We start from the raw sequence: 20339 nt of genomic DNA, 5'->3' as shown, positions 1-20339 counted from the left end.
TCCAGACACTAAAAAATAAAGGCCTGACTATTCCATCCTTGCTGAGACAGAAGCACCTGCTGTCACTTAAGGCCTGTGTGCTGCTATCAAACCCGCCGCATGGAGGGAGACAGGCATTTTTCTAAGCATTTCCCAAGAGTGAAGAAGAGGGATTGAAAATAAGTGACTTAAAACTTGGAATTTCTTCCTGAGGGACCCAAACTTCCCTGGCCTGCCCTGAGGGTGGCCTGATCCAGGGTGTGATTGGAAATCTTAACCTGATGATTGCCCCCAAGCCACAGGCAAACAGGATCCCCTCAAAATAAAAACATTAGGCTTGTAGCAAAGTGAATAGCTGTACTCTGACTAGTTCTTCACTGGAGGTAGAAGCAGCCCTATAATTTTTGTTGTCTTCCACTGGGGAACAGATGGACTCTAGGTGACATTGAGGGCAGGGGCTCCACTCAGGCCCGCCACCCTTGCTCCCAGCTCTTCAGTAATTAATCTGTGGTGCTTTCTCATCCCCATGGCAACAGGTCCTAGTGTTACACAGACCACAAACACACACAGGTCTGCCCCCACGTTTTTTTGTCCATCAAGCTTTGCCTCCTAGCAACTTGGCTCTCTTCCCTCATTGTTTGCTCTTGATCCAGCTGGCCTCTCCCTAGGGGAGGGGCTTCCCCTTCGACTGCTCTTGTGTGACCTTGAACAGGAACCTCCCTCTTTCTGGGCCTCTGTGCCTCATCTGCAAATTACTGAGATGGGACTTGTGGGTCTTGAAGTTCTCCACTCCCGTGTTATCAATCATTCTATGTCACTTTTCTCTAAATACATGCTCAAGTCCCAAGATAGGGAACTTAGCTCTAGTTTCCTGGTTCCAGTTTACAGAATTTATTTAAGTGACCAATGCTCAGAATGCTTGTTTCTTTCTGTAAAGTCGTGTGTGTGTATATATATATATATACTTTTTTCTTTTTTTTTTTTTTTTTTTTTTTTTTGAGATAGAGTCTCACTCTGTCACTCAGGCTGAGAGTGCAGTCGCGCAATCTCGGCTCACTGCAACCCTGCAACCTCCACCTCCCAGGTTCAAGCGATTCTCCTGCCTCAGCCTCCCGAGTAGCTGGGATTACAGGCATGCACCACCATGCCCGACTAATTTTGTATTTTTAGTAGAGATGGGGTTTCGCCATGTTGGCCAGGCTGGTCTCGAACTCCTGACCTCAGGTGATCTGCCCACTTTGACCTCCCAAACTGCTGGGATTACAGACGTAAGCCACCATGCCCGGCCTCTATAAAGCTTTAGAGTTAGATCATAGAGGTCACCTTGTCCATGATCTCGATTTGGCAGTGAGGATACTGAGCCCTAGAGTAAGGCTTGCTCAAGGCCACATAGCATGTCAGGAGCGGAGACAGGATGGAACCTGGGTATCTTGACTGCCTATCCAGTTCTCTTTCCATCTGAGTGCTCTGCCTTTAGTTTGAATAATTGACAGCATTTTGCAGGACTTTCTGCAGCAAATTTTCCAAGCCTGCGTCTATTAGGAGCTGAGCCAAACAGCAGTGTGACATTCACACACATCCAACAGCAAAACCAGCATGATCTGCCTCCTACCTGGGCCCTAGTAGGACTGTCTGAGCTGGATACCTCTGAGGGTCCCCATCCTTCATTGCTGTAAGAGCAGAAACAAGCACCTGTGCAGGAATGCAGGAGGCAGCAGAAAGAGACTGGCATTCACAGCCCAAGCAAGTTACTTAATCTCTCTGAGCCTCAATTTCCTCATCTGTAATCTGAGCATAACATTACCTATTCAGAGTTGTGAGTGCCAGTTAAGAAAAACAGTGTCTGGCCAGGCACGGTGGCTCATGCCTGTAATTCCAACATTTTGGGAGGCCAGGATGGGCAGATAACTTTCACCCAGGAGTTTGAAACCGGCCTGGGTAACATGGTGAAACCCCGTCACTACAAAAAGTACAAAAATTAGCCAGGCATAGTACCAGCCACTTGGGAGGCTGAGGTGGGAGGATCAATTGACCAGGAGGTTGAGGCTGCAGTGAACCATGGTCACACCAGTGCACTCTAGCCTAAGCGACAGAACAAGACCCTGTCACACACACACACCCTGAAGGAAGTGGGGAGAGAGGAAAGGAAAGGGAAAAAGGAAAGAGGGGAGGAGAGAAGGGGGGAAGGGAGGGGAGGGGAGGGGTGGGTGTCTGGCACATAGTAGGTACTCAGCAACTCCACAAATGTCCATTTCCCCCACTTCCATTTCCAGGACTACGCCATCGAAGCTCCATTGAGATTCTCATGGTGGGTGATCCTCAGCAAATTTTTTTTTTTAACCAACACTGTCCCTATTTAGCAAATATTTAGTTCCTCTCATCTCTCTGGATGCTTCTACCTTCTTTTCCGGAACAATACACTTGATGTAGGTAAGTATGGCACTGCCCAAACTAAACAGAATGCCCATTAAATAGGCATTCCAAAATCAAGGAATTGGCTTTTCCAATTTCCTGATATTTGGGGGCACCTGCCTCTTGGAGGTAGTAATGGGATTGAGCTCCTAGGTCCCACGCTTCTAAAGACCAGGGAAGCCTATAATGCCAGCACTTTGGCAGGAGAATTGCTTGAGCCCAGGAATTCAAAACCTGGCAACATAGGGGGCCCCTTCTCTACAAAGTGAGTCAAGCATGGTGGTGCACACATGTAGTCTTAGCTACTTGGGAGGCTTAGGTAGGAGGATTGCTTTAGCCTGGGAGGTGGAGGCCGCTGTGAGTTGTGATCACACTCCAACCTGTGTGACACAGCAAGACCCTGTCTCAAAAAGCAAAAACAAAAAAAGTGGAAATCAGGACTCCAACAGCCCCAGCTCTGCAACCCAGCCCTGCCCCTGGGCAGCTGTACAACTCTGGGCAAAGGCATTTAACGTCCAGGAGCCTTGGTGACATCCAGAAAATGAGAGGAAAATACCTCCCTCCTCTTGCCGTCAGGGCTGGAATAAGGGTGAAATGAGGCGATGAGCTGAGGGGTCTGCAGTGGATTTCACTCTCAGTGTGTTTCAGGTGTGCCACTCCCCAACCCTGAGCTGGCCTCTGGCTTCCTTCCTTTCCTCCAGAAACCCCTTCATAACACAGCCAGGTGCAGGAGTGCGTGTGCCCGCAGAGTCCTGGGTGTAGTCCAGGATGGCCGTGGGCAACAGCAAAGCAGAGAAAAACTTCCTGGTCTTCCAGGCCTTCCCTTGGCCTCCCTTCTGTTGTCCCCCGACTCACAGGCCAGTTGTGACCAAGTTCCTCAGGCCGCAGTGCTAAGCCTCTCCTCCTTCCTGGAATTTCCTACCCAACCCCCAAGTTCTGCCTATTCAAATCCTTTTCAACCCTCAAACTTTAAAGGCTCATCTCTTCCAGGAAGTCCTCCTGCTGGCCGCATCAGAGGAAGCCATTGCTTCTTCAGTTTACACAGCATTTAATCTCCGGACTTACGGCCCAGTAAACTGTCTTCATCTCTGTCCAGTGAACCACACTTCTCAAAAGACTCCCTTACATTCTTTCTTTTTTTTTTTTTTTTTTTTTTTTTTGAGACAGAATCTGTTCTTCTGTCTGAGCCTCTTAAGTAGCCAGGAATACAGGCGTTCACCACCACACCCGGCTAATTTTTGTATTTTTAGTAGAGATGGGCTTTCACCATGTTGGCCAAGCTGGTCTTGAACTTCTGACCTCAGGTGATCCACCCACCTCAGCCTCCCAAAGTGCTGGGATTACAGGCATGAGCCACCGCACCCGGCCAACCCCCTTACATTCTTTTTTCTTTTTTTCTTTTTTTTTTTTTTTTTTTGGACAGAGTCTTGCTCTGTCACCCAGGCCGGAGTACAGTGGCACGATCTCGGCTCACTGCAAGCTCTGCCTCCTGGGTTCACACCATTCTCCTGCCTCAGCCTCCAAAGTAGCTGGGACTACAGGCGTCTGCCACCACGCCCGGCTAACTTTTTTGTATTTTTAGTAGAGATGATAGGGTTTCACCATGTTAGCCAGGATGGTCTCAATCTCCTGACCTCGTGATCCACTCGCCTTGGCCTCCCAAAGTGCTGGGATTACAGGCGTGAGCCACTGTGCCCGGCCAATAAATTTTTTAAAAACCATATAATCCCAGCACTTTGGGAGGCTGAGGTAGGAGGATTACTTGAGTCCAGGAGTTTGAGACCAGCCTGGGCAACATAGTGAGACCCTGTCTCTACTAAAAGTATAACTAAAAAAAAATAAAAATAATAATTTTTTTAAACAACCACCTATATTTTCTGAAACAAACAAAAAAAAAATTAGTAAGAATGGGCCAGGCGCAGTGGCTCATGCCTGTAATCCTGGCACTTTGGAAGGCTGGGCAGGCGGATCACCTGAGGTCAGGAGTATGAGACCAGCCTGACCAACATGGAGAAACCCTGTCTCTACTAAAAATACAAAATTAGCTGGGCTTGGTGGTGCACGCCTGTAATCCCAGCTACTCAGGAGGCTGAGGTGGGAGAATCACTTGAACTCGGGAGGCAGAGGTTGCAGTGAGCTGAGATCTCACCATTGCACTCCAGCCTGGGCAACAGAGCAAAACTCCGTCTCAAAAAAAAAAAAAAAAAAAAAAATTAGTAAGAATGGCAGCATCGTTTTACATTTGTGCAAATCTCTTTAGCATCTGGCTTAATAGAAGGCAGCTGGACTTGCGTCTCCTTCAGCATTCAACCCGATGTCATATCACATGTCACGGAGCGTCTGGAAAACATGAATGAGTGTGAAAAAGGCACATCATGTCTTAGTGTTATTATGAGCCTAGTTCTAAGCTCTCAAGCCCTCTAAAAGAAGGCCCCGGGCCCCACTTTGAGAGCTGTCACAGCAGAGCAGGGGCTCCTTGAGACGAGGGCACCTTGTCTCAGTCAGCTCCAAGAGCCCAGTGCCCAGCCAAACCCCGGCACAGCAGCCTCTCTCTCAATGATGACAGCGAACGAGCGGCTTCAGAGGAGCAGACCCAGGGGCATGGCTCGCCCAGCCAATCATCCTCAAAGCTCAGCGCAGGGCCACTGTGTCCATGAAGCTGCCCCTGTGACGAGGCTCTTCACATGCTGTGTGACAGGGGATCCTGCTCTGTCTTGATCCAGCCAGAATGAGAAGTACTTTGTGGTCAGGAACTGTCTGATCCTCTCCAAGAGCGCCTGTCCCAACAGCTCCCAAAAAGTCTCTTCCCTAAAGACCAAGTACCATTAGACTTCCAAGGTTCCAGGAAACAGCTTGACCTCCTAGACAAAAGCAAACTAAGGCCCTCCAGTAACAAATGGAGAAAAACGTGTGGGTGGAGGCATCTCCTTTCCTGAGTGCAAGGAGGGCAGCCTGCCCTCTTTGCTTCCATCCCCAAGGGGTTCCTCATTCTGCCCCCGTGTCACTCTGATCCCTCTGCTACCCCAGCATGCCTCAGCCCCAATGTGGGGTGAAAGAGGTACATCATAGAAAACGTGAGCCTAAGCTCTATCCAGTCCTAGGCTCAACTCTCATCTCTGTATCTTACCAGCTGTGTGACCTTGGGAAAGTGATGTAACCTCTCAGAGCCCAGCACCAGCATTTGTAAAATGGTGACGCTACCTTATAGTTATGAAAGGAGAGAAACTGCACGTAGCCCTCTTGCCCAGACATTCTACAAATAGTAGCCAGAAATATGAGGCTCTCTCCCCACTTCCCTCCCTGCCAAACTCTCGGCCTAAGCATGGCTAACACAAAACAGATTACCAATCCCTTTCCTTTCTCCCTGAGGACAGCAGGGCTAGGCTGGGATTTTCCAAGAGGACTTCGCCCATGGAGAAAGAGGCGTGCAGTAATCTTGTTTGCAGTGTGTGGGTTTCCAACCGTGCAACAGTCCCGATGGCTAGACTCCACACCCCAACCCTCCCTAAGACCTGGGCACCTTCTCCCCCTTCCCTGTCCTTTCTCCTGCGGGTTTAGGGGTCCCAGGAATGAGCAGTCAGTCCCTGGCTCACGCCATGTCCTTCTCTCCTTGTCCTGGTCACACCCACTGGTGATCTACCAGGGCCCTTCCAAAGACCCGACCTGGCCAGTGCCCCTGTAACCCTGGTGGGGAGGAAAGGTGGGCAGCTGGCTTTGTCCACCCCCTCCACCCTGCTTCTTTCTCAGACCACCCAAGGTTCCCTTCTGCCTGCAACTTCTCTCCCCTCCCAGCGACCCCCCAAGTGCTCACTCAGTGCCTTGGGTGCTGGGGATGGAGAGCTCCCCTCGTCACACCCCCGCACAGAGTACCTAGTTACCTCTGCTGGGTGTTCTCAGCCACCGCCTGTGCCTTTAAGAACGGCCACCCTGTGCCAGGGACTTGGCCTCGGCATCCTCAGCTGAGTGGGATTAAGGGACCATTTCGTGCCTTTGTGAATTCTTCCTGGCTGCCATCCCTTCCCTCACACAGAGACAGAGTAGCCCATAGGCCAAACCACTCTACCAAGGACAGCCCAAGAGCTGGTCTAGCCTGGCAACCTTTTCCCTTGGGTAGTAGAGGCTGCCCCTTTGATAGGGAGTTTGTGGTCAGAGAGTGGGCCCTTGGGGGTCTTGGGCTGTCACAGGGACTCCAGAAAGCCATGCAGAGCCTTGGGCCATGAAGGACTACTCAGATGTCATCCTCTGCGTGGAGGCAACAGAATCGAGCAAGGTAAGGGCCACATAGAATCGTGCTCCTAAGACCCAGCACCCCAGTGGTCACCACTGCCTCAGCCCTCAAGTCTCTCCCTTCCAGACCGAGTTCTGCAATCCTGCCTTCGAGCCTGAGTCTGGGCCATCCTGCCCTCCCCCAGCTTTCCCAGAGGATGCCAGCTATAGTGTCCCAGCTCCCTGGCACGGTAACCATCCCAGGGGGTGACCTGGGGGAGGACAGAGAGGCCCAGGAGCCAAGGGCAGCATGAGAAATGCCCAACAGAAGGGGCTCTCAAAACCCCACCTGCCGGCTCGCAGGTCGGCGTCCTCGAGGGCTGCGGCCAGACTGCCGTTTCTCCTGGCTCTGTGTCCTCCTGCTCGCCAGCCTGCTGCTCCTGCTGCTCGGGCTGCTGGTGGCCATCATCCTAGCCCGTAAGTACCTGGGGACAACTTGAAAGGAGGGCTTTGGAATGAAATTCCATCAGCCGCTCTCCCAGCCTCCCAGGATCCAGCTCCTCTGAACGCCACCCTCCATCTTCCCGCCTCCAGAGCTGCAGGCTGCACCCCCACCTGGGGCCTCCCATAGCCCACTGCCTGCCGGAGGCCTTACCACCACCACCACCACCCCCACCATCACCACCTCTCAGGCAGCTGGGACCCCTAAAGGGCAGCAGGAGTCAGGTGTGAGCCCCTCCCCACAGGCCAGTGAGTACTCAGGGCAGGTCTTCCCGGAGAAGGGCCCAAGATGATGGGGTGGGGGCGAGGGGAGGGTGAGGAAGAGGTACCTTGGAGAATAAAGGACCTCACTCGTTTTGACCTCTGAACTCTGACCTCCATCTCCGCAGCCTGTGGAGGCCTCCTCTCTGGTCCAAGGGGCTTCTTCAGCAGTCCCAACTACCCAGACCCTTACCCCCCCAACACCCACTGCATGTGGCGCATCCAGGTGGCCACAGACCATGCAATACAGCTCAAAATCGAAGCCCTCAGCATAGAGAGTGTGGCCTCTTGCCTTTTTGATCGCTTGGAAATCTCCCCTGAGCCTGAAGGCTCCCTCCTCAGGTAGGTCCCTCTGTCCCCAGGACATCCCACCGTGTCCTGAACCGCTATCTAAAGAGCAGAATCAGGGAGTGGCAGGGGGAAGGGCTAACCGAGGAAGAAACTGAGCGACTAGACCTCTGGGCCCAGCTCTGCCACCACCTTGCTGTGTGCCGCGAGGAGGATCACTTCCCCTCTCTGACCTGTTTCCTAGTCTGTAACATGGATCTCCTTTCTATCTTCCTATGAGTAAATCCTACAAGGATAAATGTGCAGATGCTAAGAAGGTCAGAGCTCCCTGGGACATCAGAGGAGACTTTTTGACCACATGGTCACCAGTTTGGGGGTTAAGAAAATAGGACTGCAAGGCCCAGGCAAGCTCCTCTCTGGCTGGCCCTGCTCCTGGAGCCTCCATCACCCCCAACCCGGCTTCTTGCAGGATTTGTGGGAGGGTGCCTCCCCCCACGCTCAACACCAATGCCAGCCACCTCCTGGTGGCCTTCATCTCTGACAGCAGTGTGGAAGGATTTGGTTTCCATGCCTGGTACCAGGCTGTGGCCCCTGGGCATGGTGAGTGTGTTCCCACCATGTCCCCAGCTGCCTGTTGAGTGTCCACTTTCTTCCCCTCCACCCACTCCCAGCCCTGCCAAAGGGGTGGAGACTCGGGGCCTCCCTGACTCCTGGTGCCCACACCCAGGGAGCTGTGCCCATGATGAGTTCCGCTGTGACCAGCTCATCTGTCTGCTACCTGACTCAGTGTGTGATGGCTTTGCCAACTGCGCTGACGGCAGCGATGAGACCAACTGCAGTGTCAAGTTCTCGGGTACGGGCCAGGCATGGGGGGTCCTCTCTTCAGGCATCTGATCTGGGTTCAAATTGGGCCCCCCAGCTCTGGTCCAGCCTCAAACCAGGGCCTCTGCCAGCATTTCCTCCTTTGTCATTCTTTGGCCCAGAACTTGTTTCCCATGGGCATGGCCAAAACTCTTGCTCTGCAGTCACTGCCCACAATCACTATTGGATGGAAGCACGGATCCTAGCAAACTCATGAGCCCTTTCATCTCTCTACAGGGTGTGGGGGGAATCTGACTGGGCTCCAGGGCACTTTCTCTACTCCCAACTACCTGCAGCAGTACCCTCACCAACAGGTAAGCATGGTGCTCCATGCAGAGGGGGAGGGGCACACGTGGAAGCACCTGAGCACCCAAGTCAGTGTAATGGGAATGGCATGATAGACACTACCTTCTACTTGGGAAGGTCACAGATCAAGCAGACGGGGGATGGGGGATATTAGCAAGTGCCTGATGTGTACCCAGATGTGCCCACAATGGGTCAACTCACCTCTGAAACCAGGCCCTTAAGAGCCACCAATGATGAAAGCGCGACCCCACCCCCCAGCCAGCAGTGGGGGAAGAAGACCCTTCTGGAGCTCAGCCTGGGTGCCCAGGATGAGACAGAAGGGGTCATGAATTGCCCACCTGTGCCCTCCCCCAGCTCTGCACCTGGCATATCTCGGTGCCGGCTGGACACAGCATAGAACTGCAGTTCCACAACTTCAGCCTGGAGGCTCAGGATGAGTGCAAGTTTGACTACGTGGAGGTGTATGAGACCAGCAGCTCAGGGGCCTTCAGCCTCCTGGGCAGGTACAGGAGCCAGGGAAGAGCCACGGATAACTCCATCCTCACAGTCTGCCAGCCCCGCCTTCCGTGTCGGCCCAGCACATTCCCCAGCTTCACTTTCTTCTGCTACTCTAGGCCGGGGGTCTCTTCACCATTACCCTAAAGACAGCTCTCACCTCAAAACCTTCACCCCACACTCTCCCTGTCCCCAGGAGGTCCTTCCCCAAACCTCTCCCTGCCCCAGTTTCTCCCCACCAGCAGGGGCCACCTCCACCTCCCTTACAAACCCTCATTGATTTTTCTTGTTCTTCTTTTTTTGAGGCAGAATCTCACTTTGTCACCCAGGCAGGAGTGCAGTAACACTATCATGGCTCACTGCTGCCTTGACCTCCCAGGTTCAAGCGCTCCTTCCACCTCAGCCTCCCAAGTAGCTGGGACCACAGGCACATGCCACCACGCCCAGATAATTTATTTTTTTAATTTTTTTTGTAAAGACAAGGTCTTACTATATCGCCCAGGCTGGTTTCAAACTCCTGGGCTCAAGTGATCCTCCCGACTTGGCTTCCCAAAATGCTGGGATGACAGGTGTGAGCCACAACGCCAGGCTGCCCCGCTGATTTTTCCCCATCTGGAAGTGGCTCAAGTTCAAGCAGTTTGTTTAATGTTTTGTCTGCTGAATATGTGTGTCTTCCTCACCAGACCCTAACCCTGTGTCTCCCATCAACTTTGGCATCATCCAGGGCTCCAGCTCAGAGCCAGGCCTGTGGGAGGCTGCAGTGCCCCCTCAGTCAGCCAGGGCTGGTGCCCAGAACTGCTATCTGCTTTGGGCAGGTTCTGTGGAGCAGAGCCACCCCCCCACCTCGTCTCCTCACACCATGAGCTGGCTGTGCTTTTTAGGACAGATCATGGCATCAGCAGTGGAGGCTTCTCAGCCACCTACCTGGCCTTCAATGCCACGGAGAGTAGGTGCCCCTGGGCAAGTGGGTGTGGGCAGTAGAGGCACCTCCAGGGGGACAGAGAAGGGTTCTGGACCCTGGTCAAGACACTCTGGGGGTACTGGGAGTGTAGGTATGTCCCCGGGCACTGCCATGCCCCTTGTGCCTGCAGACCCCTGTGGGCCCAGTGAGCTCTCCTGCCAGGCAGGAGGGTGTAAGGGTGTGCAGTGGATGTGTGACATGTGGAGAGACTGCACCGATGGCAGCGACGACAACTGCAGCCACCCCTTGTTCCCACCCCCAGGTGAGAAGCCTGCCCCTGGGGACCCTGAATAGGCTGGGTGCTCACTTCACAGAACCCTGCTGCTGTACTGAAAAGCGTCCAGTCCCATCCCATCCTCCCTGAGGGGGCGGGGCCAGCTGACTCTGGGACCACTTCGCAGAGTCCTGGAAGACACTCGGCTGGTGGTGGCAATGGCACTGAGTGTCACCCCAAGGGAAATGGGAATCTGGGAATCAGTGGTGGGACTCCAAGAACCAGTCCCTTCTGTCACCCAGAGCCCCTTTCCACAGCCCATGTAAGATGAAGGCATCCTCTTACACAGAGCAGGGGGTTTCTTCCAGATGCCCAAGCGGTCCCTGCAAACGCAGGTGCCCCATGTTCCCTGAGATCAAAGACGTGCCTGCATGATGCCCAGGGCTGGCAACTGATGCTGGAGCAGGCTCTCAGGGATGGCAGGGATCCTCAGTGTGTGTACAGCCTCTCTCCTTGTTATCCTCTTGCTTCCTCACAACCACCCCCATTGGACCCACGTACACACAGGACCAAGTGATTCGGTGACTTGCCACAGGCCACACAGCCAGTGAGCAGTCCCCACAGTGGCCTTCCCCTCCACCCCTGCAGAGCTGGCCTGTGAGCCTGTCCAGGTGGAGATGTGCCTCGGTCTGAGCTACAACACCACGGCCTTCCCTAACATCTGGGTGGGCATGGCCACTCAGGAGGAGGTGGTAGAAGTCCTCAGCGGTTACAAGGTCTTCTGGGTGGAGGGAAGGAGGGCAGGCCTGGGAGGGGAGGGAGCCTGGGAGCAGATGCCTAAAGGCCGCTGTCCCTCCGCAGAGCCTGACAAGCCTGCCCTGCTACCAGAATTTCCGGAGGCTCCTGTGTGGGCTGCTTGTGCCCCGTTGCACCCCACTAGGCAGTGTTCTGCCCCCTTGCCGCTCTGTCTGCCAGGAAGCAGAGCACCAGTGCCAGTCTGGCCTGGCACTACTGGGCACCCCCTGGCCCTTCAACTGCAACAGACTGCCAGAGGCAGCTGGTCTGGAAGCTTGCTCCCAGCCCTGACCCTGAAGCCAGCCCCTGCCCTCTTTCTGCCCGTCCTCTTTTGCCCGTCAGGACTGGCACACAGGGGAAAAAGGAAGGGGCACCAGCAGGGTCTCTAACTATCTTCTCTGGGGCTCCCAGGGAGGGGGAGGAGAAGTCCTCAGCTGGGGCTCATGGGACCCTCCCTGCACCTTCCTGTCCCCTTACTGGCCCCAGGCTGCTGACTGGCCCCACACTGTGCCACTGGACAATCGAGACCGCTTCCCATCCAGGCCTCTGACCCAGACTTCCCGCCTTCTGCCTCTTCCCCTTTCCTTCTGCTTTTTCAGCTTCTCTATCGCCTGCCTTCTGACCTTTTCCTTGATTCAACAGAAATGTACTGAGCATCTACTCATGTGGCAGGCCCTGTCCTAGGCCTTAGGGATCCAACTGGCTGTCTGCCTCTAGAACTCTCCGCCCTCATCTCCCTACGTATTTCTCCCTGAAATGGGGTCTGGTCCTTGGTCTCTGCCACTGCCCCGCCTCTCCTCCGGCCCTGGGAACAGGAGGTGCCCTGTGTGTCCGTCTCTCGAAGTTCTGCCTCTCTGTGCCCAGCTCAAGTCTTTCTACCCCTCCTTTCTCCCCCTAAACTTTGGCCGGCCGCCGGGCGACACCACGAGTTATTTCCCAGCTATTTCCCGGTCCGGGAGCTCTTGGCCCCCGAACAACTGGTTTCCTCTTGGAGTCTGGGAGGAGAAGAGCGCAGCCGGCAGGCAGCGAACCAGGACTGGGGTGACGGCAGGGCAGGGGGCGCCTCGCCGGGGAGAGGCGCGGGAGCTGGAGCACCACCGACTGGAGGGTCCGGAGCAGCGAGCGCCCCGAAGGAGGCCATCAGGGAGCCGGGAGGGGGGGTGAGTCTGGCGGAGGAGGGGAAAGGGGCTGGGGAGGGGACTGTGGGAAAGGCTGGCGCGGGCCGGCGGTGGGAGGGAGGGCTGGCCGCTCCTACCCGCTCTCCCCTGCCTGTGCTCTCCGGGTGTTCGGCCCTGCGGGCGCTCAGCCTCAGGGGCAGAGCAGTGGGGTGGGGACCGACTGGGCCGCGCCGGGGTGGGGATCGAGGTAGGTCCCAGGATTCTGGGTCCCGACTCCAGTCCTGCCTGGCCCACAGACTGCGAGAGGACCCCGGCGTTCGGGCTCCCGGTGCCAGCGCTATGAGGCCGCTCCTTGTCCTGCTGCTCCTGGGCCTGGCGGCCGGCTCGCCCCCACTGGACGACAACAAGATCCCCAGCCTGTGCCCGGGGCACCCCGGCCTTCCAGGCACGCCGGGCCACCACGGCAGCCAGGGCTTGCCGGGCCGCGATGGCCGCGACGGCCGCGACGGCGCGCCCGGGGCTCCGGGAGAGAAAGGCGAGGGCGGGAGGCCGGGTAAGAAGGCACCGCAGCAGCTGTAGGTGGCGACGTCCGAGCAGGCTCCGCCGCAGCTCCCACTCCCAGTGCCCGGGGCTCGGGGCTCCCGCCAGGGGGCGCCACTCCCTGAGCTTTGCAGCCCAGAGCAGGGGAAGGGCCCAGGCGGCGGGCGCCCCCTTGGCCAGCCCCCTAGATCTGCCCTGCGGGAATGGGTGGAGGAGGTACCCGTGCGGGAGAAGGCGCTGGCCGAAGCTCAGGCAGGGGCGGGGAGGGGTACGGTGACCTTAGAGTCGCCGCCCCGTTGCGGGCTGACCCGGCCGCTACGCTCAACCTGCCGCCCCGCTTACCCCGCAGGGCTGCCGGGACCTCGAGGGGAGCCCGGGCCGCGAGGAGAGGCGGGACCCGCGGGGCCCACCGGGCCTGCAGGGGAGTGCTCGGTGCCTCCGCGATCCGCCTTCAGCGCCAAGCGCTCCGAGAGCCGGCTGCCTCCGCCGTCTGATGCTCCCCTGCCCTTCGACCGCGTGCTGGTGAACGAGCAGGGACATTACGACGCCGTCACCGGCAAGTTCACCTGCCAGGTGCCTGGGGTCTACTACTTCGCCGTCCATGCCACTGTCTACCGGGCCAGCCTGCAGTTTGATCTGGTGAAGAACGGCGAATCCATTGCCTCTTTCTTCCAGTTTTTCGGGGGTTGGCCCAAACCAGCCTCGCTCTCGGGGGGCGCCATGGTGAGGCTGGAGCCCGAGGACCAAGTGTGGGTGCAGGTGGGTGTGGGTGACTACATTGGCATCTATGCCAGCATCAAGACAGACAGCACCTTCTCCGGATTTCTGGTGTACTCTGACTGGCACAGCTCCCCAGTCTTCGCTTAATGCCACTGCAAAGTGGGCTCACGCTCACTCCTAGGAGGAGGGTGTGACGCTGACAACCAGGTCATCCAGGAGGGCTGGCCCCCCTGGAATATTGTGAATGACTAGGGAGGTGGGGTAGGGGCTTCTCCGTCCTGCCGCTGGCAAGGAATGGGGACAGTGGCTGTCTGCAATCAGGTATGGCAGCATGGGGCAGTGACTGGATTTCTGCCCAAGACCAGAGGAGTGTGCTGTGCTGGCAAGTGTGAGTCCTCCAGTTGCTCTGGCCCAGGAGCCCATGGTGGGGTGCTCTCTTCCTGGTCCTCTGCTTCTCTGGATCCTCCTCACCCCCTCCTGCGCATGGGGCCGGCCCTTTACTCAGAGATCACTCAATAAATCTGAGAACACTCCTACTGGCTCCAGCCTTTCTTCTTTGGTGGCGGGGCTTCTGTTTCTGGGATCATGGTGTGGAGGGGTGCTCAGGCAGAAGGCAGGGTTCTTGGATGAAATAGAGATATGGGACAGATATACAGGAAGCCGGCCCAGGGGAATGAGAGGCTGCTCCACAGAGCCGCCACCTAGGTTGTGAATAGGAGTGTCTGACAGCGGGATGCCCTCCTGGTGTAGGGCTCCAGCCACCCTTAAGAAAGGGGGTACCTTTTTCTAATTCAAAGATGCCAACTAAACCACATAGGGGCTGCCTGCACCACACATGCCCCTGCCCTGATCCAACAAAAAAGAGCCGTGGACTTTCGTCTATGACTGCCCTGGCTGCTTGCCTGGTCCCCAGATGACTGGAAAGCTATTGCTCTGTAACCCGAGTGAGTGGCCTCCCTGGGCGTCTAGAGATAAGTAGTTTCTGAGATGACCACAAGGGGGTGCCCTGGCCCCAGAATGCCGCAGGGATACTGGGAAGCTTGAGCTCCTGACTATGGGTGGTGAGGGGGAGGAGGGGTATTGAGGTCGGCCAAAGGAATTCCAGATGCAGATGGAAGAAAAGGGGAGTCCTTTACTCCCAACTCAGGAAGTTTATCTTCTATCATAAAATGTTTATCCCCACATTAAACAGAGACTGGAAGGAGCCGGTCCTCCCCTTGCTCAGCTCCCTGTCCCGGATTGAGGGAAGGAAAGAGCAAGTGCCAAACCCTCCCTAGGCCTCCCAGTTCTGAGGTGGAGATGAGGAGCCCTCCCCCACTGCTCTGGGCATAGCCTGGGTGGGCCGAGCCACTGTGTCTGAGGCTAGCCACAAAGCCCCTCAAGGCTCCCCCACCCGGGGGGCCCACCTCCAACCCAATGACTAACAAACCAGGACTGCCCAGCCCCATCTGCACAGCCTCAACCCAAGGAAGGGGGGCCTCTCCTCAGAGTTCTTCCTGAGCTACCGGCGCCCCCTTCCTGAAGGCAGTCCCAGGCACTGTGGTCCCAGACAGAACATACAATTATGGGGGAGTGCCCCTGCTCTTCCGCTGGTCATGTGAGGGCAGATACGGCCAATGGGGACTGAGCCCAAATGTGAGCTAGAGACAGGCCTCAGGCAGCCTCCATCAGGAGGTCCCGCAGCCACACTCCAACCCAGCCCTGCACCAGACCCCATGCTAAGACACACAGGGACACACACCAGCTCCTCCTGGGATCCAGGCAGCAGGAACCCCATGCTCCCTCCCAGGAAGACTGGCCCGGGGAGGGGAGGGGCTGGGAAGGCTGACTCAAGGGGTGAGATGGTTCACATTCCTCTCTACAAGGGCTTAATTTGGGCAAAAATAGAAAAAATACAGAAGGCTTTTCGAAAGCCACGTGTGCAAGGGGACAAATCAGAAGGGATGACAGCTCACAGAGCCACGCCTGGCATGCACTCTCCCCATGACAGTCTTCTCAGCCTATCTCAGCTCCTTCCCTGTCCCCCCCCCCCCCCCCCCCCCCCCCCGCTAAAGCCCAGGTACTCCCACAGCCCACACTTCTGACTCCGGCAGGGCTGAAGGACCCTGATGCAGGGTCTGTTGCCTTGACCAACTGCTCCCTTGCAGGGACGCACAAGAGACTGTCAGAGCTGTCAAGATAACTTTATTCATAGGAAACTGGGCCAGAGACCCCTCAGGAAGCTGCAAGCCCCTGGGCCCTGGCCCCTTCTGTATTTGGACCCTAGTGAACTGTGCACAGTCTGCCCTCTCCAATGCCAGGGAGAGACAGAGAGGAATGCCATTTTTCTGTGTGATGTGGGAGTGAAAGGGGAATGAGTAGAAATCTGGTTATCCCTCCTGAGACTTGCAGTGAGCTGGGGTGCCAGAGAGCACATGGTCCCAAAGTCAGGTGCAGATGCATCCCCCATCCCAGGGGTAAACTCGTGAGCCCAGCTTTTGGATCAGGTTGGGAGGGAGCCTCATCAGACGATGACAGGCAGAGGTGGCTCTGAGGGTACCTGAGAGATACTAACCCCAAAGCCTACCAGGGCACAGGGGCTCTGGCTGAACACAAAGGTTCAAGATCATCCGAAGGCCCCTGAGTTGCCAAAACACCCAAATAACACTGATATGTTGTGGCCACAAAAGCTGGGGAGGAAATGTGAAGGAGGCAGGAAAAGGACCTACAGATCTCCAACAGAAAAACCACAAGCAGAGAGGGGTAACCCCAGAGGCAGCTGGGTGGGCCCTGGGCAAGCTGGAGGAGAGCCCACAGCAAACAGTCTCAAGGCCCTTGCATAGTGACATACTCACCACCCTCAGCATCGAAGGGACCCACTGGGTAAGGAGAAGCTATGTTATCCTGCCCCCACCCAGATCATAGTCTTCCATCTCAATGTCCTGGATGTATGGCTTGGAGGCTTGGCAGGACAGCCACAGGGGTAGGAGGGATTCAGACCAGGACCCGGAGATGAGCTGTTAATGCTGTCCTAGCGTGAGTGCCTGCGTGGAGCGTGGAGGGGTGGGCAGGTAGGGAAGGAGTCTTCAGAGGTAGACATTGAGGGTCTGCAGGATGCCCCGGCGGCACAGCGGGCAGTTGCGGTGGTAGACGGGGTGGCGCATCAAGATTTCAGTGCAGGCCTGGCACAGGCACAGATGCCTGCAGGGCAGGAGCAACACCGTCTTGCTCTGGTCCTGGCAGATGACACACTTCTTCCGCTCCTCTTGCTCCTTCAGCAACTTCCACGGGTCTTGCCCGCCTGGAGGCTCCTCATCGTTGAGCCTCTCTCGGCCCCTGGCAGGTGTCGCTCTGATGGTCCTGGCCTCCTCCTCTTCTGCCTCTGATCTGCGCCCCGCTTCAGGAAAAGTGTCCTGTCTCCGGGTCCTAACTGAGAACACCCTCATAGGGTCACCCTGGGGGGCTCCAGGTGCCCCTCCGCGGTTCGGCCAACTCGCCAGCTGCAGGCTGCGGCTCCAGACTCGGCGCCAGGCCTCTGAGCCCAGTGCTAGGCGAGAGAGCCGCATGACATCCTCTCGAAGACGGTGGTAGGATGGCCGGGCATGGAGCTGGCTGAGTGCCTGGGTAGCCAGTCTCAGGGTCAAGTCCGGATGCAACACAGTCACCGTCACTGCCAGCACGCAAGCCAGCAACACCAGGCCAGTGAGATTGACAAGCACAAAGCTGGCCAGGAGGCGGGCAGCTGAGGCCAGCAGCTCCAGGGCTAGTTGGCAGGGTGTCCAAAGGAGGATGGCCATGGCCACAGCACTGCTGGAAATGTGGGCTAGGAAGGCAGCCACTACATCCGTCATCCTCCACAGAGGCCCGGTCACTGTATCCCACAGGGCCAGCACCAGGGAAAAGAGGTTCTGAGTGCCGATGAGGCAGATGTTGACCAGGCTGTTGATCACATAAGCCACCAGGCTCATGGCAATGGCACAGATGTCACAGGCCTGGCGCAGCAAAGCATGGCCATTGGAGACCACACTGAGGACGCCCCGGTGCAGTATTTCCCTGCTCCGCAGTGCCCCGTGAGAGGCCAGGTGCCCCAGGAGCTTTAGGCTCTCCAGGCCAGAGCAGCAGCTATAGAGCAGGGTACACAAGGCCTGCAAGCCCCCACATGTGAACCGGACCACGGCTTCGATCAAGGCCAGCAATGAAAGCAGGACTCCGCGGCCCAAGTGCAGAAGACTAGTCAGTACCGTGTGCGGCAGGTTGTAGACGAAGGCCAGGAGCCAGGCCAGGGAAGCCAGGAGGGAGGACACCAGCAGGAAGTTGAGGTCCAACACCAAGGTCAGCACGTCCAGCACCAGGCCCACCCCATTCACTACCAGGTACACTGCCTCCATGATAGGGCTATGGAGGTTAGTCCAAAAGAAAGTCTGGCTCCTCGGTTGTGGGGTTGTCTAGGTTGTCAATATTTTAGGGGGTCTGGGATTAATTTGGAAGGAAACTGAGCAGTCTCCAACACAGGCGGTACCAAGAATCTAAGGAAGAAGTGGGTAAGAGGGAAGAGGAGTCTTGGTAGAGGGAAAGGGGGCCAGGTGCCAGTCCAAGAGTCCAGGTTTTGAAGATGGGCTGTTTGGGAGGGAAGAGCCCAAACATCTCCAAAGCGAAGGCGAGCCCAGGCCGTAGGAGCGACCTCAGCTTTGGATGCCTGGTGTGGCGAACCACGGCCGGGCACTGGGTCAGACCGGGAGGAGACGGGGAACAGATGGAATGGGATCGGATTGGATCGGATCGGGTCGGGTCGGGTCGGGCCGGGGCCGGGTGGGGTCGACGCAAGCTGGGCGCGGGCTCGCAGTCCAGCTACGCTGGTGCCCCTGTCCCCGCCCGGCCCCCGTCCTCCCGTTAGCGGCGCTTTGCACCCAAAAGGGGAGTGGGAGAGGCAACCAGCTTCAGCAAACCCCAAGCGCAGCCCCTATTCCGCTGGGCGCCGCCATCTTGTGTGCAAAGGGGTGGAGCCAGAGGGATGACGAGGAGGGAGGGACGACAAACTCCAGCCAATCGGTGAGGGCCAAGCGCAACAACGTCAATCACTCATTGGTCCGTTTGAATGGCGCACGAACGTATTTACTTTCCAAAGGGAAGGAGCGGCGACAGATTAAATCCCCTCCCCCTTGAGGCGGGGATTGGCTCGTTGACGGGCAGCGTCGGAATACGTTCTCCTAGCCCCGCCCTCTAAAAGAGCAAGGCCTTGGACTCCCCTTAATTTGGGAGCTGTTCTTTCTCCCGGCCTCTGAACGCGAGCTGTTTTTTTTGGTTTGAGTCCGAGGTCACTGCCTCTGGGCTGGGCTTTGGAATAGCACCTCCTTCGCAGCCTGTTCAGATCCGTCTCCTCATTCTCCTCTATTTATTCATCTATTCTATCATTTGTTGAGCTCCTACAGTGCATTGAGGATACAAAAAATTTTAAGACAGTGCTTGAGGTTCACAAGGGAAAGCGGATTATTACAGGGGATTCCCAAACTGCTACTCCAAACTTTCCGCACCAGGTTTTTCAACATCTTGGAAGATTACTTCATTGTCATTGAGAAAAGGTGGCTGCAGATTTCGAAACAGCTCAGCTTGCTACCCTGGGCCTTCCTACCCTAGAGTGCAGTGGCGCGATCTCCGCTTACTGCAACCTCTGCCTCCTGGGTTCAAGCGATTCTCTCCTGCTTCAGCCTCCCGGGTAGTACAGGCGCCCACCACCTCACCCGGCTAATTTTTGTATTTTTAGTAGAGACGGGGTTTCACCATGTTGGCCAGGCTGGCCTCCAGCTCCTGAACCTCGTGATCCAGGCGCCTCGGCCTCCCGAAGTGCTAAGATTACAGGCGTCAGCCACCAAGCGTGGCCCTGCCCTTTTCTTTAATACTCAAACAATAGTCAAAATATATTTGAAACCCCATCCCAAATATATTGGGAATCCTGGGATTTTCTACTAACTCCAAGGATACTTAGCGGACTCCTAGCGGACTTATCTTTCCCCTGGTTACCTTTGCTGAATTTCCTACTTGGGTTGAATTCTCCATCTCCACTCCTGGGCTCCTCAAATTGTCCATCCCCCTTCACTCTGCCCTGAACACTGCCTCGGAGTCCTTCATTCTCCAAAGCATCACTGATAAGAAGCTGAGGTGTGCAGCAAACCTTTACTGAGGCCGTGGGGTCGTGGTAGGGGCTACGCTACGGTGCAGAGGAAGGACTGCAGGCGCTGAAACTCCTCTGGCTTCTTCCTACCCTTTCTCTCTCGCTGCTCTCAGGCCCTGCCCAGGTTATGGTTTGTTGTGTTGTGATGTGTTGCTGATGTTTTTATTTGCCCACTTGCATCCTCCTGCCAGTGTCAAATCTTGGAGAATGTGCCCACTTCCCTTTCAAGACACTTGATCCCATCACCCGTACCATCTCCTCTTCAGGGATCTTACTTGTCCAGTGAACACTGTGTTGTTATTAATCAATCTTCCTGCAGCACTTGACACCACTGACCACTTCCTGCCTCAGAGGCATTACCCTTTCCTATATTCTTTCTGTTTCCATCATAGCCTCCTCTCCTGTATACACAATAATTTCTAAATTTGTGTCTTCAGCCTGAACCTGTCCTGCAAAGTTCAGGCTCCAGCTGCTTCCTGGACATGAAGAGTTCCTGGGTATCCCACTGGTGCTTCCTACTCATTATGTCCAAAG

At 56.1% G+C, this 20339-nt stretch overlaps 3 protein-coding genes across 3 annotated transcripts; 2 read left to right on the top strand and 1 right to left on the bottom strand.

Annotated features, from left to right (window-relative positions):
- Positions 1-6289: 6289 nt before the first annotated feature.
- On the top strand, positions 6290-11578 carry MFRP (membrane frizzled-related protein). Its single transcript, XM_050759404.1, has 13 exons — positions 6290-6661; positions 6746-6848; positions 6961-7074; positions 7192-7347; positions 7488-7701; positions 8117-8247; positions 8375-8500; positions 8746-8822; positions 9169-9317; positions 10125-10255; positions 10401-10532; positions 11133-11260; positions 11346-11578. Exons 1-13 carry the CDS (start codon positions 6608-6610, stop codon positions 11568-11570), a joined length of 1740 nt encoding a protein of 579 aa, XP_050615361.1. The 5' UTR covers positions 6290-6607; the 3' UTR covers positions 11571-11578.
- Positions 11579-12035: 457 nt separating this feature from the next.
- C1QTNF5 (C1q and TNF related 5) lies at positions 12036-14190 on the top strand. Its single transcript, XM_050759405.1, has 3 exons — positions 12036-12439; positions 12694-12950; positions 13287-14190. Exons 1-3 carry the CDS (start codon positions 12036-12038, stop codon positions 13802-13804), a joined length of 1179 nt encoding a protein of 392 aa, XP_050615362.1. The 3' UTR covers positions 13805-14190.
- A 1634-nt stretch (positions 14191-15824) lies between these two features.
- Positions 15825-18864, bottom strand: RNF26 (ring finger protein 26). Its single transcript, XM_050759391.1, has one exon. The coding sequence runs from the start codon at positions 18022-18024 to the stop codon at positions 16723-16725; it is 1302 nt and encodes a 433-aa protein (XP_050615348.1). The 5' UTR covers positions 18025-18864; the 3' UTR covers positions 15825-16722.
- Between the last annotated feature and the right edge of the window lie 1475 nt (positions 18865-20339).

This window comes from Macaca thibetana, chromosome 14, assembly GCF_024542745.1.
Source record: "Macaca thibetana thibetana isolate TM-01 chromosome 14, ASM2454274v1, whole genome shotgun sequence".
In the NCBI taxonomy this organism is placed as follows: Eukaryota; Metazoa; Chordata; class Mammalia; order Primates; family Cercopithecidae; genus Macaca; species Macaca thibetana.
The sequence above is the reverse complement of the archived record's forward strand: the minus strand, read 5'-3'. Positions and strand labels throughout refer to the sequence as shown.

What these genes read in the sequence shown, in the direction of transcription:
- MFRP (XM_050759404.1), top strand. Translation starts at nt 6,608, where the DNA reads ATGAAGGACTACTCAGATGTCATCCTCTGCGTGGAGGCAACAGAATCG. An exon ending in GAGCCCCTCCCCACAGGCCA is followed by an intron (nt 7,348 to 7,487) that starts GTGAGTACTCAG and finishes CCATCTCCGCAG; the next exon opens with CCTGTGGAGGCCTCCTCTCT. An exon ending in GCCTTCAGCCTCCTGGGCAG is followed by an intron (nt 9,318 to 10,124) that starts GTACAGGAGCCA and finishes TGCTTTGGGCAG; the next exon opens with GTTCTGTGGAGCAGAGCCAC.
- C1QTNF5 (XM_050759405.1), top strand. Translation starts at nt 12,036, where the DNA reads ATGGGGTCTGGTCCTTGGTCTCTGCCACTGCCCCGCCTCTCCTCCGGC. An exon ending in TCAGGGAGCCGGGAGGGGGG is followed by an intron (nt 12,440 to 12,693) that starts GTGAGTCTGGCG and finishes CCTGGCCCACAG; the next exon opens with ACTGCGAGAGGACCCCGGCG. An exon ending in AGGCGAGGGCGGGAGGCCGG is followed by an intron (nt 12,951 to 13,286) that starts GTAAGAAGGCAC and finishes CTTACCCCGCAG; the next exon opens with GGCTGCCGGGACCTCGAGGG.
- RNF26 (XM_050759391.1), bottom strand. Translation starts at nt 18,024, where the DNA reads ATGGAGGCAGTGTACCTGGTAGTGAATGGGGTGGGCCTGGTGCTGGAC.